Raw genomic sequence first — 19,884 nt, forward strand, 5'->3', positions numbered from 1 at the left:
GACACAATAGTAGGGGGAACAAGAGTAGTTAATAATACCTGAGGGTTCCATTTATGTGTGGAAGAAAAACTATGACTGATTGTAATATTGGAAGTACTAGGAACAAGAGAAACAATAGAATTTAAGGGGTATTGAAAAATCCAATTATTGAAATTAATGATCTTACCATCACCAATTTGCCACCGCAACCCTTTCTTAAAAATATCACGAAGGCTCAAAAGATTCCTCCATTGCCACAACGACAATTTCGATGCTTTGATAGAGAATATATTACTATTTTTAACATACCTTTCACGAAATAACTTCACCCACAAGTTGTTATCACTTTTGATGACGCAACATAAAAGCTTCATTTGAAGGGCCTGATTATTGATCTCGGCCTTCCAAAAGCCTAAACCACCTGCAGCTTTAGGAGTGCAAATGCGATCCCAATTAATAAGATTCAGCGACTTATTTTATTTCTAAATGAGTGCAAATGCGATCACGAAATAGCCATGGTTGCTCCACCATTATCACCCATCCACAATCTTAACCTCCTCGCCGGAAATATACCATCTTCGCCAGAAAACGCCACCAAATACACCCCTCAAAGCTTCCATATTTTCGCATCACAACACTCTCTCTCCTCTGTGTTTTTAGTTAGCCGCTACCGAAACACCACCCTTAGGCCTTGGTCTCAGCCACCTCCTCCACCGGCGTGCCACCTACTTCACCGCCAATCCACCCGCGACTTCCTTCTCCCTCGCTCGCCCCTCCTCCCCTCGCCCACCTCTCTCTCTCTCGATCTCCTCCTTGCGCTGACGAGCCACCCCTAGAACCGCGGGATTTCGCGAAGCCTCGCCACTGCTGTCGAAGATCCACCACAACGCCAACCTCCCTTTCCTTCCTCCCTTGTTCCTTGTCTGCTCAATTGAGAAGAGGTACTAAAATACCTCTTTAACTTTGTTCTCATTCTATTATGATTCTCTTGTTTAAATGAGTTAAGCCCAAACATAGCCATGTTACTCACTCAACTTGTTGGGCCAACAATCTGATTTTTGGTTCAATTAAAACTAATCTAAAATATTCATCAACTTATAGGCTTAATGGATTAATTAATTAGGTTACATTTTTAATTAGTTGTTCTAATCAAGCAATAAGAACTAAACTAGTTTAGTTAATTATCACCAATGGTTCACCTTATTTTTGTAATATGAAATTTGTTAGATTTACTTACGTTGTATATTAAATTATAAATTTATGACAACTATTTATGATCATGTTAGATAAACGTAAAATATTACGAATCAACGAGTAACCTAGAGGTGATCATTTTGGCCCGCCCCGGCCCGACCCGCTTTTGGGCAGATTGTTTCGGCCCGCGGCCCGCGCGTATTTTTTTGGCTTTGGGCAAGCCAAAAATGACTTTTTAGTCTATTTTTTGGCTCGGACCGTTTTGGCCCGCAAAAGCCAGCTAATTTCGGCCCGAAATAGCGGGCTTTGGACACAAAAATTCGGCCCGGTCCGGCCCATGATCACCTCTAGAGTAACCTTAGCAATAACATCATTTAATAATAATAAAAGTATTAATAATAACTAAAGGTCAGTTGTTAAAATAAATCGATTATTTAGATTTTAGTTCCGTCATTTCGTGGTTACATTAAACGGAAAGTATATTACAGCCTCCCCTGGCTTTCATGGTTATTAAGCAGGAATCGAGGTAACATCTATTGCTAACACCCACTATCCCCTTCGAAATGCGTTTGTGAAATGATGTTTATAATTGTGTTAAGAATTTTGTGATGTGATTCTTATATGGATTGTGGGATTAAATTGTTTTTGAATGAGTTACGTAAATGATGATATTATGAGTTATTGATGCTCAAGTATGATTCATGAGAAATCTACGGCTTATGCTGATGAATGCAAAGCAAACAAAATATGATAAATAAAAGTGAAAGAGCATCTGGTAGTATAATGTTACGCTTATCTAATTTATGGTCGTGCACGTACCTTCGCACCCGTCGTACACCCGAAAAAGGGAGCTTGGCTCGTTGAGGGGTACCACATGTTATTTTACTACTCTATTTTGGTGCGAGCGGTGTATCCAAAAAGGGAGTTGGGCTCCTTGAGGATCATCACATGGTGGGAGACGTCCCGCATTTCTATACTTGCTAGTTACCAAGCTAAAAGATGAAAAGATAATGGGAACTTATGAAGTTTCAAGACGCTTCTTAAAATTGATCACCTTGCTATTATTTTATTATTGATTTCTAATGTGTTTTACTATATTGTCTTCTCCCTGTTTGCAAATAAAATGAATTAAAATGAATTTATGCTGTTAGGGTAGTATGATACTGAGCTTCGGCTCACGATGTTGCTTTTGGTTTTAGCAACTGATGAAGGTGACAGGATGGCGTATAAGTGAGGATGGTCAACTACTTTACATTTATGAAAAACTATGTTGATTTTGTAATCTAAACTTATGATCATTAGAACACAAAGTTAGTTTAATTATAACTACGTAATTATCTATGTTCAGCTATTTATATTTATATAATTAAGATTCTTATGAGTTTTTATGATTATAATATGTTTAGCGTCATGAACGAATGTTTGCCTTGTATTTTCTCGAACGGAAAATACGGCAGTAGCGCACCGACCATCTAAGTTCCATTGCTAATGATGGATTACCTAACTTAATAATGATGTTTAGAGGTCGGGGCGTTACATATTGCCAATGCCAGTGCCTACGTTGCAGGTACATGTTTATTCAGTTGTGCTCATTCAAAATGGGTTGTTGACAGTGGTGTCAGTGATCATATATGTTCTAGTTTAGAACTATTTGATTCCTATTCACCATTTACTATATATCCTAACACTATTACAATGGATGATGGGAAGACTGCAAAAGTGAAGCATATTGGTACAATTCTACTTGATAATGGGATTAAACTTGAAAATGTCCTTCATGTTCTTGAATTCAAATTTAATCTTATATCTACACATATATAAATTGTGTAAATATTTGTCTTGTGAAATCATATTTTCTCATAACAAGTGTGTGATTCAGGGTCCTTCATTGAATCATTCCCAAGTTCTTGGTGAGCTCCAATCTGGCTTATATGCAGTGGAAGCAAAGGTTTTCGAGTTGGCTTTCTCCTCTTTTTATGATGGTACAACTTGTACATCTCTTCTTGAAGATGCAAAGTTATGACACTTGAGACTAGGTCACATGCCATTCAATAAATTGCATCTAATCAATGTTTGTTTTGCAAATAATGTGGCAAATAATATTGTTTGTCGTGTATGCCCTAAAGCTAGACAAACTAGGATTCCTTTTCCTATGTTTTCTTTTTCTAGCAATACTAAGGCATTTGATCTCTTACATGTGGATGTTTGGGGGTCTTATAAGGCTAAAACACATGATAATTGTAACATGTTTTTTTTACTATTGCTGATGATTTTACTAGACACACCTGGGTGTTCTTCATGAGACACAATAATGATTCTGTTGCTATTCTTCATAGGCTGTTGGCTCTTATAGAAACTCAATTTAAAACTCAAGTTCTTTGCATATGAACTAACAATGCTAAAGAGTTGTGTGATGGCAACATCTTACAGCTTTATAATGAAAAAGGTATATTACATCAAAGGAGTTGTACTAATTCTCCACAACAAAATTGAGTTTTGGAGAGAAAGCACATGCACCTTTTAGAAACTACAAGGGCTCTCTTGTTTCAATCCAAGGTTCCAACAAGGTTTTAGGGTGAATGTCTCCTTTGTGCTACACACTTAATAAACCAAATGCCACTGAGTAGTGTGCATTTTCACTCACTATATGAACTATTATATAGTTACAAACCTTTTCTTACTTACTTAAAGGTGGTTGGGTGCCTCCGTTATGTTTCCACTATTAAATTTCATAGGACAAAATTTGATCCTAGAGCTACACCTTGTATCTTTCTTGGATACCTTCAAGTAGAGGTGATCAAACATGGCCCGGCCCGCTGGCCCGGCCCGGCCCGGCCCGTTTTTGGGCCGGGTTTGGGCAGAATTTTTCGGCCCGCGGGCCGGGCCGGGCCCGGCCCGGCCATTTTTTTTTGTTTTTGGCCGGGCTTTGGGCAAGCTAAAAACGACTTTTTAGTCTATTTTTTGGCCCGGCCCGTTTTGGCCCGCAAAAGCCCGCTAAGCCCGGCCCGAAATAGCGGGCTTTGGACACAAAAATTCGGCCCGAATTTAGGCCCGGCCCGGCCCGGCCAATGGGCAATTTTTTTTGGCCGCGGCCCGACCCGAACCCGGCCCGGCCCATGATCACCTCTACCTTCAAGGACAAAAGGCTAACAAAGTTTATGATCTTGAAAATCATAAATTCATCATCTCTAGAGATGTGATTTCCCATGAAAAACACTTACCTTACCATCATTCTTTATCTACCCCCATCAAACACACCTCACAACCTATTTTTCTTCTTGGACATACAACTTATGACATGGATTCTTACTTTAAATTTCCAAATCTCTTTCTCTTTCAAGACTTCCCAAACATATATCCTACCCAAGAACCTCTAGTTTCTTCTTCTCCTATTCTTACTCTTTCTTCTACTCCTACTACTTCAATATCTTCTTCTCCTTCTCTCCATATCAATCATTCTATTTCTACTTCTATTCCTGATCCTCCTCCTAGACTTTCCACAAGAGCTAAACAACCTCCTAATTAAATACCTAGATTCTTATGTTTGTACTACTCACAACATCACATCTCACTGGGGCAATATTGTCATATATGATCACCTACCCCAGTCCAATAAGGCTCTCATCGGTCAAGCTTGCTCCTTGGTTGAACCTACTAGCTATCTAGAAGCTGCTCAAGATCGAGGCTAGATTGAAGCTATGCAAAAAGAATTCTAAGCCTTGGAACAAACTGGGAATTACGAGTTAGTTCCTTTACCTAAAGGAAATAAAGCTATAGGATGCAAATGGGTTTTCAAAGTGATGTTAAAAGAAGATGGTTCATTGGAAAGACTCAAAGCACGCCTAGTTGCTAAGGGTTTTACACAAAAATATGGCATTAATTATGCTGAAACTTTCTCCCCTGTAGTCAAAATGGCTACTGTGAGATGTTTACTAGTTGTTGAAGCATCAAGGAAGTGGCATATCCATCAATTAGATATTAACAAGGCATTTTTACATGGTACACTAGAGGAGGAAGTGTACATGAAGGCTCCTGAAGGCTATCATAATCCAGTTCAGCATGCTTGTAGACTTAAAAGGTCTCTCTATGGCTTGAAGCAAGCTTCATGCCAATGGTTTGCAAGACTTCAAGCTGAGTTGATTGCTCAAGGCTACATTCAGTCTAAGAATGACTACTACATATTTATTTTTTCCTCATCACCTCTTACTATAGCTGCCATCTATGTAGATGACATTATACTCACTGGTTCAGACTTCACAACTATTGACAATCTCAAGACACACCTTTACACAATGTTCAGCATCAAAGATTTAGGGAAACTAAATTATTTTCTGGGAATTGAAGTGAAACATATTGACACAAAAGAAGTTTACTAAGGAACTCTTGCAAGATTGCAGTTTAGATGTTTCTAAAGCTGCTAAGACACCTCTTCCCATCAATCTCAAGCTTCTTAGTGATGAAAGAGAGTTCACATACCCAACTCAATACAAATGTCTAGTTGGGAAACTTAATTTTCTTACTCATACTAGGCCTGATATATCCTTTGTTGTCTAGACATTGAGCCAATTTATGAACCAACCAAGACAACTTCCTTTGAAGGCTTTTCATGATGTCTTGAGATACATTGCTCACACTTGGCCAAGGTATCTTGTTACAAGCAACATACTATCTCACTCTTCAGGCTTATTATGATTCAGATTGGGGGTCCTGTCCCAATACAAGAACGTCTGTCACGGGCTATGTTCTTTTACTAGGAAACTCTCTTATCTCTTGGAAATCTAAGAAGCAAGGAACTATTTCTAAGACTTCTAGTGACGCTATATACCGAGCTATGGCTGCAACTGCATAAGAAATTACTTGGCTTGGTAGGTTACTCCATGATCTACATGTTACAAACCTTAAACCGGTCACTCTGAATTGTGATAATCATAGTGTCATTCACATTGGCAAAAATCTTATCTTCCATGAGAGCTTGACTGCCATTTTACTGGAGAAAATGTCTTATAAGGTCTTATTGAACTCACCTACAAGTCTACTGATCAGCAACTGGCTGATGTTTTCGTAAAAGCACCCTCTTCTCCTCAGCACCACTATCTTTTGTCTAAGATAGGAATGTATTCTCCTAATTCATCTCTTACCTTTGGGGGGGGGGGGAGGGGTGTTGATATACATAGTATATCGAAGCATCAGCATTCAGGCCCAATGAGCAGCCCAAGTCCAGTTGAAGACTCCAGCTCAACATAACATAATTGTAATTTGTTATAATTTGTTATATGTAATAAATTTATGTTAGATTCTAGTTCCTTATTTTAACAGAAGATGTATAAATACAGAATATAATATGAGATTGTATTCATTCATTGGTATTACAATAAATAAAAACTCTCTTACATTTTCTCTCTCTACTTTCTATTATACTTATTCCTTTTTTCTTCTTGAAGAAATGAATCAAGATTCAACTTGAATACTTGTTCATTTTATTTTTTTCTGAAGTTCATCTGTATAATCATTCGATGAACTTCAATAGCCATTCCATCTCCATCTCCACAAATCACCTCTTCCACAACTCGAAAACCACCATATCCACCTCCTTGTACAACAACCTCAAATTCACCTACCTTTAACCCTATTCATTTATCCACCACCATTGGCGACACCTATTCTTTCTCCACTTTTGTTAGGGGGGACATCCAAAGATTCCTCTACTTGTGATAATAATGTCCAATTGGAGAAAATATATGTAAATGTTCCTATCTCTGCGGAATAAGTGAATCAAGATGTTATGAAACATGATGATGAACTAGTTATCAGACGAGAAGGAACTGATTCTCCTTAGGTTGTAATTTACATGGTTCCACAAGAAGGATGAGCAAGTCTAGGGTCTCCTACTTCAAGAAGAAGGATCATCATAAATAGGCTGCTGGTTTCACTAAGAGAACCAAAAGAATGTTTTGGTTATTTCCAACTTCCAAGAGAGGTGTTATTTCTAGTTATACTTCTGAATGTAGTTATTTTCATATTTCTGCCTCATCTAAAGTTAATGAGTTGTTAGATTTTTAAGATTGCACGCGTCTGTTAAGAATGTGAAAAAGCTTTTATTGATCCAGTTAGGGTGTTTTATGAAAATTTGTCTCAACAACATGATATGTCCTTTGTTTGTATTATTTTAGGAAGTGTTGTCTGTGTGTGTAGCCCAGTTTTTTCACTGACAAGTTTGTTAGATGCTCCTGAAGATAGATTCGATAAGTACAGTAGTGAAGGTTGACCCCCCTATTAGTGGGACAACAACTCATGATATATATGATTTCTTGTTTGTTCTCTACTCCAAGAAAGTATAATATAATTCTAAGCATTTTAAGGCACCAAGTATGCTAGCTCTTCGTCCCCTGTGCTATAAACTATTAAGTATAAGGCTCTAGGTCGTGGTTTCGTTAGGGTCATGATATGACCCTTATTTACCTTAGGATGAGGAAAGTCATGATTAACCATCCTTCTCTTATCAGTAAGCACATGATGAGCTGATCCACCTCTTCCCATCATTTACTAGCCTATGGTTCCCTCTCTACCAAATTGCTCCCTAGGGAACTACCCCTAATGGGTGAATTAGTTCTCATCCAAGTTGTTTACTAACGAAATCCTTTCTCAAGGAGGGTTATATGCGTGTCCTGATATGTTGAGGTTGAAGGATGTAGAGAAGAAACAGGTGAAGAAGAAGGAGAAATATCTTGTAGACCTTATCTCAAACGAAAAAGTTCCCATTTTGAAGTGCATGAAGATAATGAAGTTTGTAGACCTTATTATTGTTTATGTAATATTGTCTGCATAACAAATGGGAAAAAAAATTAGACTGTTCTTAGTGGGATACTAGTGGTGTTATGAATAGGGGAATCAGGTTGATGAATACTCGTAACATTGTTCGGTCAAGAATACAGATCGTTAAAACTGTTAACTTGCATATTGTTGAGTTGGCTGTTTTGAATGATTACATAAAATATTGGAGATGATTTCCTAAAATTATTTTTTGTGAAAAATGTTCCAACTTGGGAGGAATACAATCAAAATATTTGGGTGAGAAATTTCGTAATAATATAATTGATATTATCTTGTTTCACTAGTGGAACTAGATAATATGCAAGATATTTTCCATATACTTGTGTAACAATATCTTGCACCTAAGATACGACCTAATTATAGGTCACAAAATCACTCTCCCAAAGCTTATAAATACTTATTGTACTCTCCAAACTCATTGTTGCTCTTCCTGGACAAATCGAGTATTATTCGAAGACCACCTTAAAGAACAGTTGAACTATTTTCCTATTTTGAGTGTTACTTTACTAGGATTTCAATATCTTGTACATAACTTTGTGTGTAAACATATTTGAGAGAACAACTCTTAGCTTGTGATTGACCCACTAATAAGTTAATAGTTGGTGGGCGTTTGATTGGTCAAGCGCGAGGTGCTCGTGAGGTCAAGTGCAAATTAGTACATCTAGAGTTAGGGGTAGGGTTGAATTGTTTGTTCGAAGTAGGCCAAATTGTTTGTTAGCTTTGTCACTTATGTTCTTCGGAGGAGATCAATAAAAGTGGTCAAGTGGTGGAGGCTATTGACTCTGGTTGAGTCGAATTTCAATGAATCGATGCGTGCATTACTTATGTTGTTTCCATTGTTTGATTATTTCCTTTGCTCATAATACAATTCAGTTGGTTCTGCAGATCAAAAAAGTTTTAAGACACACTTAGTGTTATTGAAATTTAAATTTTGAATTTTCATATGAAAATTTGATAAATTTAAAGAGGATACATTACAAGAATATCTCGTTAAACAAATGGCTTGCAAACTTCTATGGCAAGTGAATTTTGGGAGATATATGGCGGCCTATATTTCACAGAAAATTCATTAAGTTGCGATTTGATCATGATAATGAAACATTACCACATTTCGAAAGCATAGAGGGGTCATCTTCATGGACATAATATCATTATATACGAACACTGTTTTCCTGTTTTCTTACCTGTTTCGTGTCCATTTCACGTTTCTTATTTACATGCAATATGGTGTTTTTCGATGTTGGATTTTGATCCACAATGCGTGTTGTAGGTAAGTGGTGGGTGGCGAGTTGCATTTTGCAAAATTCTAAAACGTTATAATAAAAGGGTTCCAAGTTGAACCTCTAATATTGTATCACTAAAAATTACATCAATGAGCATTTAAGATCCACCTTACTTGTAACTTTTAGACTAAAAGAGAAGAATTCTACACAATGACCTGGTTTTAAAAAACAAGTATATGGTGTAGGGATATAAGCAACAAACTATTTAGTTGAGACACATCTATATTTTCGAATTTCAATCTTGAAACCATCTTTGAAATGTTATAACTTCTGCAGTTTTCTAAGGGCTAAGATTTAGAAATATAAGTATTCTAGCCATTATGACATGTTGACTTTTATTGGCCTCCACCTTTGGGCTTGTTTATTAATGAGTTTGACCTTGAAATTGTGGGCATTCAAGGGTCATATTAAAAAATGAGAGTAGCATCTACCTAGCTTGAGGGGGATGCAAGGTAGGTAACCACCAAATACGTTCCACAACCATCCCTAATGACAGTATTGGACCAAGCAAAGATAATACATTTTTTTTAGATTGACAATACATATTTCTTTGCAAGCATAATAAGAGTTTTTTTTTTCTCAATATTGTGCTTTTATTGATAGAATTATCATTTTCTTAACTCGAATATTGTATAAAAGCACAAATGTTTCACAACATATTACTAATTATTTCAATTTTTCTGAAGCAAAAAATCATAAACCATGATTGATAGATCAATAGCGCTACTAGAGAAGCTTCTGCTTGTTATAACAATATGTTTCTTGGGGTTTTACTTGGAGGGGAGTGGATTAGGATGGAGAAAAAAGGTCATAGGGTAGAATTATTCTTTTTGTGTCGGAAAAAAAGCCATCATTAAAAGTTATGCAACATATGAAAAAAGGTCAATTCACAGGAATCAGGTCATCACTGGTACCTTCTACGCACACAATAATTCATAAGGTATATAACATATTTTTCTTATTCTATATAGTTTCTAGCAAAAAGTGCATTTATAAGGTAGTTTTTCTCAAATATTACAAACAATAATACTCTAATATTATGCTTGTTCTGCATGCCTTTGGCAAAATGCTTTCAATCTTTCAAGCCCTTCTTCAAGAGCCAACGGTTCCAACGCAAACGTAATGCGCAACCAATTTTTCATGCCTACAGCCACACCTGTTACAGTAAAAGAATGGAGCAACTATTCACAACCAATGTTGGACTATAGAGAGAATAGTAGTATATATAGCTAGGCTAATTAGGCGTTAATTTCGGATACATACGTATATCTAATTATATAAAATTAAAGTAAATTTTAATGTAGATGGCAGTGGAACAATTCCAATCAGTTTCACAATGATAATTCCAGGAATTTGACTTAAGGGGTAGTGTAATTTTACGATATTATCAAATAACAAAAGAAACCATAACCATTAAACTCAAAACGTTAGAAAATCCACATTCAACCTTGAATTATTATAGTAAAAGAAAATTACGATTATTCAATGATATCTCAAATTTTAGAATCGATTTATAATCCAAATAAAATATTACTTAATGGAGAAGAAATTTGTTGAATTGGTTGAATTGGAGGAAGTATTGGATTTGAATCAACTTAATTTTAAATGTTCATCTCCCAATTCTCAAATTTTGTGCAATTCAACAAAATGGACATCCGATCAAATTGGTATCATCATCCTAAACCACTAGTCCTATTTATAATTTTGCTCATAAAAAATAATTCATCTTACGATTGACCAAACTTAGTGAGATTACTCTGCCTTCTTCAACTCCCTAAATTTATAAAATTCTTAGGAACTTGTGCAAGACTAATAGGAATATATTTGGTTCTGAAAGCAATAAAAAGAACATTATTCAGTGTTAATTATTGTTAAACTTTATAAATTCAGAAATTTTTTTGAGTTACCCTATCTTAGTATTGTAATTTTTTTTAAAGGTTACTCTTGTAATTAAGTAGGAGTAAATGACTCACTTTATTACTACAATTTCATAATGTTAACGGAAAAAAGGTTTTAAAAACCCATTTTTAAGGAAACTTCCACTTAGTTCTAGGATCTTCTAATGCTTCGCATCATTATCAGTTATCATTATTTACTTCATCACAACGAACTCTCGTCCTCATCATTTGTTGACTTGAACTCTATTTCCTCTACTTACCTACTAAACTAACCAATTCATCTTCAAATAACGAAAATTTTGTTCCTACATGCTCTTTCATATCAAGTGAGGCATTTTAGATGTAATTTGAAAAAATAACAATTAAGTTTTCTCAAATCAAACAATATTTCTGTTTTATATCCTGCAAAATATGTTGAGCAAGATCTATTTTCACAAATTTCGCTTGATCTGATTTACATGCAATAATTAAGTAATGAAACCACTAATCATATCTAATTGATAAACCTTATCCTAGTTATAGAAACGGAAAGAGATAGGAGGTAGAGATGAGCCAAGCCAACTTTACAGAAACGTAGGAGGCTAAAGCAACAAAGGACTAGCAAGTTCCTTAGAACATATACACGACACAACAAAAAGAACAGGCCTAAATACTTGTTGATTATCAGCCAAGGAATTAGTAATGGTCTTGAGATTCCTCTGAATCCAAATGTGAGGAATACATTCCATAAAAACACATGATGTAGAGAGTGTTATGAGGCTTGTTGCTGCTTCTCCTCTGTATATGAACTTCACTAGTGAACGTTTAGATCTGTCTTTGAATGCCAAGAATAAGAAGGCATTTGGCCCATATAGCAACATTATAGCTGCATTGAATGAAAATGTGGTTAATGGTTTCTTTAAAGCCATTACATAAACCAGAAGAGGTGTTATCAATAATTCCCTACTGGTGCAATCTATACTTAGTGTTCAGTCTACCATGGAGTGTCATCTAAGTGATGAAGACTGCCTTAGGGCTAACTTTATTGTTACAGGCCAATCTCTTTCAAGAGAATTTTGGAACTTTACATCCATTAGGTTTCAGTATGCCTTCCTCAAATAAAATCTATGATCAGTGACCTGTGACCACTTGATTTATTACAGCAGATGTTCCAAATAACTCCCTCTCCTCAAAGATCTTCTTTAACACCCATGACAAGGTTGATAATAGTTATGGTCCAAACATTAAATCTCTTATTATAGTAAGCATGAAGCCGTTTTATCCATAATCAATCTTGCTTTTCAAATGAAGACTAGAAGTGTTTTGCTATTGCTACCTTATTCCATAAAGTAGGATACTTGAAGTGCATACCTCCACAAATCTACTTGTAGCATAAATTTCCCAAAGTAATAGGAGCTTTCTTAGATGATGAGTTAATACCTGCCCATAAATAAACTCTACAGACATTCTGATTCTCTCTAAGGACTATATTAATTAGGAAGAAGGAAGATTTGCACCAATAATTTTGAACACCCTAAAGAATAGATGCCACTAACTACGCCGTACATGCATAAGCGATCTTCTCCATAGTTTAAGTCTTCAATAAGGGGTCTACACTCATTATAAAATAACTTCCTTGAAGAAAGGGGGACTCCAAGGTATTTAAAAGGTAGACTTTTAATGGGCATATGAGTGACTTTTAGCATAGTGTCAATCTCATCTTGGCTAACTCCAGCAAAGTAACATTACTTTTGTCTATGTTAGTCCCAAAACCTTAGGTAGAAGTAAACTTGTGAAAGGCTTTGAAATAAAAATTCAACTAAACTTAAGTTTGCTATTGCAAACATCAAGAGATTATTAGCAAACATCAATTGAGTGATGTTCAATCTCTCACATTTAGGATGATAACTGAAATATGGGTTCTTCTTCTACTGACCCACGCTTCGAGATAAATATTCCATGCAAATAGCAAAAAGGAAAGTAGACATGGGGCCCCTTGCCTCAAACTTTCCTTTTCATCAAAATGGGGACTTAGGATGCCATTGATGAGAATATAATAAGCCATTGATATTACACATTGCAGCACCCGACTAATGAACTTAGAGGGGAATCCTAGTTCTGTCATGGCAACGTATAGGAAAGACAATTCAACAAAGTCATAAGCTTTCTTCAAATGGATTTTCAACATGCATCGGGATCATTCTCTTATTTGGTATAACAATCATAGAAGCTAACAAAATATTATCAGACTTACACCTATTATGCATGAATTGTGATTGATCTAAATCAACATATCCAGTCACTACCTACATTATGTGAGTAATAATTGTAGAAATCAATTTGTAAAAAAAAAAGTGCAGAATGCAATTGATATAAACAAATGATAGGTTAGGCACTTTAGGAACTACAGTAACAATTACACAGTTAACTTATCTTGGTAGAATGCGATTATAAATAAAATCCCAAATTTCATGATAGATTGAGTGCTTGATAACAAGCCATGATCTTTTGAAGTAAAAGCTATTAAAACCATCAATTTCAAGTGCTTTAACATCACTAGTTGGGGTGTAAATGAGATGAGACAACTCGCCGAGCTACTTAAGGTCGATTCGATCAAAACATGGTCGCAACTCCACTTGATCAGATGTTGGCGAGTCGAGTTGAGCAACTTGATACTCGACATGGGAACTCGTGAAAGCTTGAATACCCAACGTTCTACAACAGAGTACCTAAATTTGACATATTTTCTACCTGACGGTCACTTTTAAGCCGAGACACTTCCAACCTACTCGAGATCTACCCGTTAAAAACTTGACTTAGTCAAATCTTGACTCAATGAAAGCTCGGTCAAAACTCTACATGAGTTATTGGTACTTCACTAACTCGACTTAAGATGCTAATAATGAGTCAAGTCCAGTCGAGTTAGCCCAAACTCGAACACGACTTGCATTATTTACACCCCTATCATCAATATTAGCTGTAGTTGCATCAATTTCATTAGTAGTCACTGGCTAGATAAGATCATGAATCGCAATAACGCTAACTTGAGCACCAGTCCTCAGAAAATTAATGTCAACACCAACAAGAGTAGGGGAGGAAGATCCAAGCAACTTTTTGTAGAAAGCATGTACTTTCCTTTGGATGTCATCAATGAAATGGAGCTTTTTCTACTCGCTCATTGAATAATATATCAAAACTATTCAGAGCATAGTTCTCTTTCATGGACTGGAAGAAGAAGTGGTCGCTAGAATTACCTTCTTAAAGCAAAAGCATTCTTGAGTTTTTTTTTTTTTGTAAGAACTACCTCAAATAGGGAGGTACTAAAGCATTAAGCCTCTTAGTTTAACATATTTAAGGTACTAAGAGGCTTGATGTTAGAGTTATTAAAAGTTGAGTCGAGTTATCTCAAACTCTAATGAAGATCTATTGAACTAAGAGGCTTAATGTTAGAGGATCAATACATAATGCCTCATAGTTCAACAGATTCTCATTAGAGTTTGAGATAAATAGTTGTGTTTGGACCGAAGGCAAGCTCTAGCTCATTAATTCTAGCCTCTAAGCTAGCAAATCCTTCTTATGGAGTTTCTTCAACTGATCCTTAATGAACTTGAGCTTGTACAAAACTTGATTCATATTTCCTCCATTATAGTGCCTCTCCTACAATTTAGTGCTAATGTTATCAAATCTGCATGGTCAACCATGTAATTGAAAAACTTAAAGCATCTACCTCCATTTTGATGAGAGGAAAAGCACCTTAACAGTAAGGGACAATGGTCTTACATGCCAACATTCTAATATTATACAATAACACCATTAAAGTACAATAACCACATAGAAATTAACTACACACCTGGGAATTCTACTAGAAATTCTGGTATTACCTTGACTTTTGTTAGTCTAAGAGTACCACACAACCTTTAAGTTCACTAAGATTACCATGAAATCTTATGACTCATACACAGTAATTGCAGTCCCATTTAATCTGTAATCTCCCATAGCACACTTGTTATGATTCATAAAAGAATCCAACAGCTAAAGTTCTTGCCACAGAAGTTTCCCGTGCACAAATGTATGTACACCATATAGCATTCTAATTTTAACCTCAACACCAGTAGATTTATGGAGGAGTAAACAATGAATAAGTTGATTATGCTTTTAAAGTGACTTGGAAACTGTTTGGGCCCATTTCCTGGAATGACCCATCTATGACGAAGTTACTAAAATACCCCTACCTCAAGGGAACATAATCCTCCACCAGCGGGAGCTGACTAAAATGCCCTCATTTATCACAGGTCTCATCCACTATAAATAGAGGTTGTCTCATCAGACAAAGATATGCAAACCTCACCTAACAAAACCAGAGTATCTCTCTCTACATTTACTCACTTTCTCTCTCTACCTCAATCTCAAATGACTTGAGCGTCGGAGGGGATTTCCCGGGAACACCGCCGGGCCATTTTTCATTGTATTTTGCATTATAATCAGGAGACCTCTTCCTTGGCTCTTCAGACCTTCTCGGAATTTCAAGACTCTCAACACCGCACTTACCTTTGACAATTTCTAGGCAGAAACAGTTTGGCCCCGTCTGTAGGGATGCTACATCTGAAAGTCATATACCAAAGCAACATGGCACCCGACTGAAGGAAGACAAGAGCTTTTGACCTGGACTGAAGAACTCCCATCATGTCGTCATACCACACCGAGTAGCGACATTCCGACAAACAAGAACTCCTTGGGAAGCAGAGGCTCATTAGCCTCCCGAGTCGAGAATTTCTCCAATGGCACCCCCTCGGTCGTGAGAGGAGTGCCCCAACCAGTTTAGCCAAAAAATGGCTAAGTATCGTTTATTAGGACCTAGTTGGGATTCGAGTAGCGTCATTCCGACAAAAGAGACCTCCTCGGGTAGCTTGGGTGCCGAGTCGGGAACTTCTTCGCTAACACCTCCTCGGGAAGCACGAGGTCCCTATAGCCTCCCCGAGTCGAGAACATCTCCGGAATACAAGTACCCTCTCGGCCTCAACAAGGGGCTCAACACTTAGCTTGAGTATCTCTACACCCAACTCGGGATTGCTATAGAAGGCTCATTGGCCCCGAGCTGGTGCATTATCCTTCTCGGCCTTGCTAGGGGGCTCAACACCCAACTCAGGATCATCATGAAGGGCTCATTAGCACCGAGTTGGTGCATTATTCTCTCGGCCTCAACACTTAGCCTCAGTATCTCAACACCCAACTCGGGATTACTATAGAGGGCTCATTGGCCCCCGAGCTGGTGCATTATCCTCCTCGGCCTTGCCAGGGGGCCCAACACCCAACTCAGGATCATCATGAAGGGCTCATTAGCACCAAGTTGGTGCATTATCCTCTCGGCCTCAACAAGGGGCTGGACACTTAGCCTAAATATGGCTAAGTATCTCAACACCCAACTCGGGATTAGTATGGAACGGTCATTGGCCCTCGAGCTGGTGCATTATCCTTCTTAGCATTGTCATGGGGCTCAACACCCAACTCGGGATCATCATGGAGGGCTCATTAGCCCCGAGGTGGTGCATTACCCTTCTCGGTAAATTTTGGCTAAGTATGTCATCACCTTTCTCGATTCGGGAGAGTATGTAACTCGAAAAAGAAAGAAGATCGACTTGGAAAAAACACCCCGGTCCCCCTCCTAGCTAATCTGTGGCCTATCTTGGCTCGGTAGCCACACATATTTACCCCATGGAAAATATGGGGCTCCTTCTCCTCCAAATCGGGAAACTTGAAGGTCTAACTCAGTGACCTAGCAAGATCAAATGGACAACATTGTGTCCCACTACTCGGAAAATTTGGGGGCTTCGCCCCACTCAGGAATGTCATCTCGGTTCCTCCATGACGCTCACCTAGCTAGATCAGCCTCGGAAAGCATAACATTTGGGGCTCTTGCACATCAGAGCACCCAAAAAGAAGGGGAATCTTTTTTAGGTTCTGCTAGACGATCGCTTCGGGAAGGAATGAGGCTACCCGATCCGTTCATCCGGCGTGGGGCTAATTGCTTGAACCCAGTAGTTGGTCCAATAAATGCAGTCGATGGAGGTATGATGGTGTTCGTCATCCCCTCGATTCAAGAACTTCTCCAATGGCATCCCCTCGGTCGTGGAGGAGCGCCCCGACCGACTGTCATTGTCCTAACAAATCAACCTCCTCGGGAAACATGGGGCTCATTATCCCCCCGAGTCGAGCGCATATCTCGCGGTACCTCCTCGGCCATGCAGGAGTACCCTATCACTTAGTGAAAATTAATAAGTGCAAAGAGATCAACCTCCTCGGAAAACATGGGGCTCATTATCCCCTCGAGTCGAGCATACATCTTGCGGTATTTCCTCGGCCAAGCCAGAGTACCCTATCACTTAGCAAAAATAACTAAGTGCAAATAAATCATCCTCCTCGGGAAACATGGGGCTCATTACCCCCCGAGTCTAGCATACATCTCGTGGTATCTCCTTGGCCAGGCGAGGAGTACCCTATCACTGAGCGAAAATAGCTAAGTGCAAACCAATCAACCTCTTCGGGAAACATGGGGCTCATTATCCCCCCGAGTCGAGCATAGATCTTGCAGTACCACCTTAGCCATGCCAGGAGTACCCTATCACTTAGCAAAAATAACTAAGTGCAAACAAATCAACCACTTCGAGAAACATGGGGCTCATTATCCCCCCGAGTCGAGCATACATCCCGTGGTACCTCCTCGGCCATGCCAGGAGTACCCTATCACTTAGAGAAAATAGCTAAGTGCAAACCAATCAACCTCCTAAGAAAACATGGGGCTCATTATCCCCCCGAGTCGAGCATACATCTCGCGGTACCTCCTCGGCCAAGCCAGGATTACCATAACAACTTAGCCGAAAAACGACCAAGTATCATTAATTGGACCTACTCGGGATACGAGTAGCATCGTGAAACCTCCTCGAAAAACATGGCGCTCATTAGCCCCCCCCCCACTCCCTCCCGAGTCAAGAAACTCTCTCATTGGCACCTCCTCAGTCATAAGAGGAGCGTCCTATTAACTTAGCAGAAAAACGGCTAAGTATCGTTAATTGGACCTACTCGGAATCCAAGTAGTGTCGTGAAACCTCCTCGGGAAACATGGAGCCATTTAGCCCCCCCGAGTCGATAAACTCTTTCATTGGCACCTCCTAGGTCATAAGAGGAGCGTCCTAGAAACTTAGCCGAAAAACGGCTAAGTATCGTTAATTAGACCTACTCGAGATCCGAGTAGCGTCGCGAGCCCTCCTCGGGGAACATGGGGCTCATTAGCCCCCCCGAGTCGAGAAACTCATTCATTGGCACCTCCTCGGTCATAAGAGGAGCGTCCTATCAACTTAGCTGAAAAACGGGTAAGGAATCAACACTTGTTCGGGAATCTTTAATCCCGGCTCCGGAATCATCACTCGCTTAGTCACACCGCGAGCCCACAAGGAGTGTGTCGGACGCATTCGGGTAGTATTTGAGAGCTGCACTCGAGAGCGCCAAGGGCTATCCTCCTCATCCCTCGAGCTCGTTGTCGTTAAGCCGCACCGAGAGTAGTGTAGGGCGAGACGCACTCGGGCGTGACTGGCACGAACGCCCGCAAGCTCGTTGTCGAAATCTCTTAGCCCCTGACTCGGGACCTCCAGCCACACCAAGCGCCGCGTCCCGCAAGCTCCACTGTCTGGGAACTCTTAACCCCCGACTCGGGACCTCCAGCCGCACCAAGCGCCGCGTCCCGCAACTCCAGTGTCGGGGAACTCTTAGCCCCCGATTCAGGACCTCCAGCCGCACCGAGCGCCGCGTCCCGCAAGCTCCACTACCGGGGATCTCTTGGCGCCCGACTCGGGACTTGAGTGCGTAGTGCTAGACGCACTTGGGCATGTCTAGCATGACCTCCCGCAAGCTTAACTGTCGGAATTCTTTAGACCCGAATCGGGGATTGATCCTTGTCGTGTCTAGCGCGACTTCCCGCAAGCTTCACTGTCGGGATTTCTTAGTCTCGACTCAGGAATCAACCCTCGGCCAAGCAGTAGTCGACCAATGCAAAGGGGGTGTCCTTATTATTCCCGAGGGTGTGACCTGACCTCATCTAAGGACCAACTCGGGAGCTGAGTAGGACCAACATTTCGATCTGTGCTACTCACCTGACTTACCTACTCGGTATCTAGAGCCCTCTACTCGGGGTTCCCTTGTATTATGAAAGAAGTTATCCTCGGAATCTATCCCGACTCGGGAATTCATGAGATCTCCCTCCTTGGTGCTTGGTTAATCCTAGCACCAGATAGCTAACTTAACATCATTCAACCTCGGCAAAAGCATTATTATTCCGCCAATTAACCGCACTAAGAATGGCATATTTTTACTCCGATTATTTGGTGTGGGGCTAATTTTTTGGGCCCATTTCCTAGAATGGCACATCTGTGACGAAGTTACTAAAATACCCCTACCTCTAAGGAACATAATCCTCCACCAGCAAGAGCCGACTAAAATGCCCTCATTTATCACAAGTATCATCCTCTATAAATAGGGGTTGTCTCATCAGACAAAAGTATGCAATCCTCACCTAACAAAACCAGAGCATCTCTCTCTACATTTACTCACTTTCTCTCTCTACCTCAATCTCAACTTACTTGGGCGTCGGAGGGGCTTTCCTGGGAACACCCCCGGGCCAGTTTTTCATTGTATTTTGCAGGATTATCGGGAGACCACTTCCTCGGCTC

The 19,884-nt window shown here is 39.3% G+C and overlaps 1 protein-coding gene across 3 annotated transcripts in view; it reads right to left on the reverse strand.

Moving 5' to 3' along the window:
• Window positions 1-10,135: 10,135 nt before the first annotated feature.
• LOC104883287 (probable aminotransferase TAT2) overlaps window positions 10,136-19,884 on the reverse strand; it is a 40,086-nt gene continuing 30,337 nt past the window's right edge. The window contains exon 7 of one of the 3 annotated variants that reach the window (XM_010667776.4): window positions 10,136-10,443. In XM_010667776.4, coding sequence (XP_010666078.2) covers window positions 10,325-10,443 — 119 coding nt within the window. In that variant the 3' untranslated portion in view covers window positions 10,136-10,324. Of the gene's footprint in view, window positions 10,444-11,731; window positions 12,051-19,884 lie in introns of those variants that run through there. The other 2 variants (XR_007269468.2, XM_048635803.2) reach the window with 2 other exon arrangements.

This window comes from Beta vulgaris, chromosome 9, assembly GCF_026745355.1.
Source record: "Beta vulgaris subsp. vulgaris cultivar EL10 chromosome 9, EL10.2, whole genome shotgun sequence".
Lineage (NCBI taxonomy): Eukaryota > Viridiplantae > Streptophyta > Magnoliopsida > Caryophyllales > Amaranthaceae > Beta > Beta vulgaris.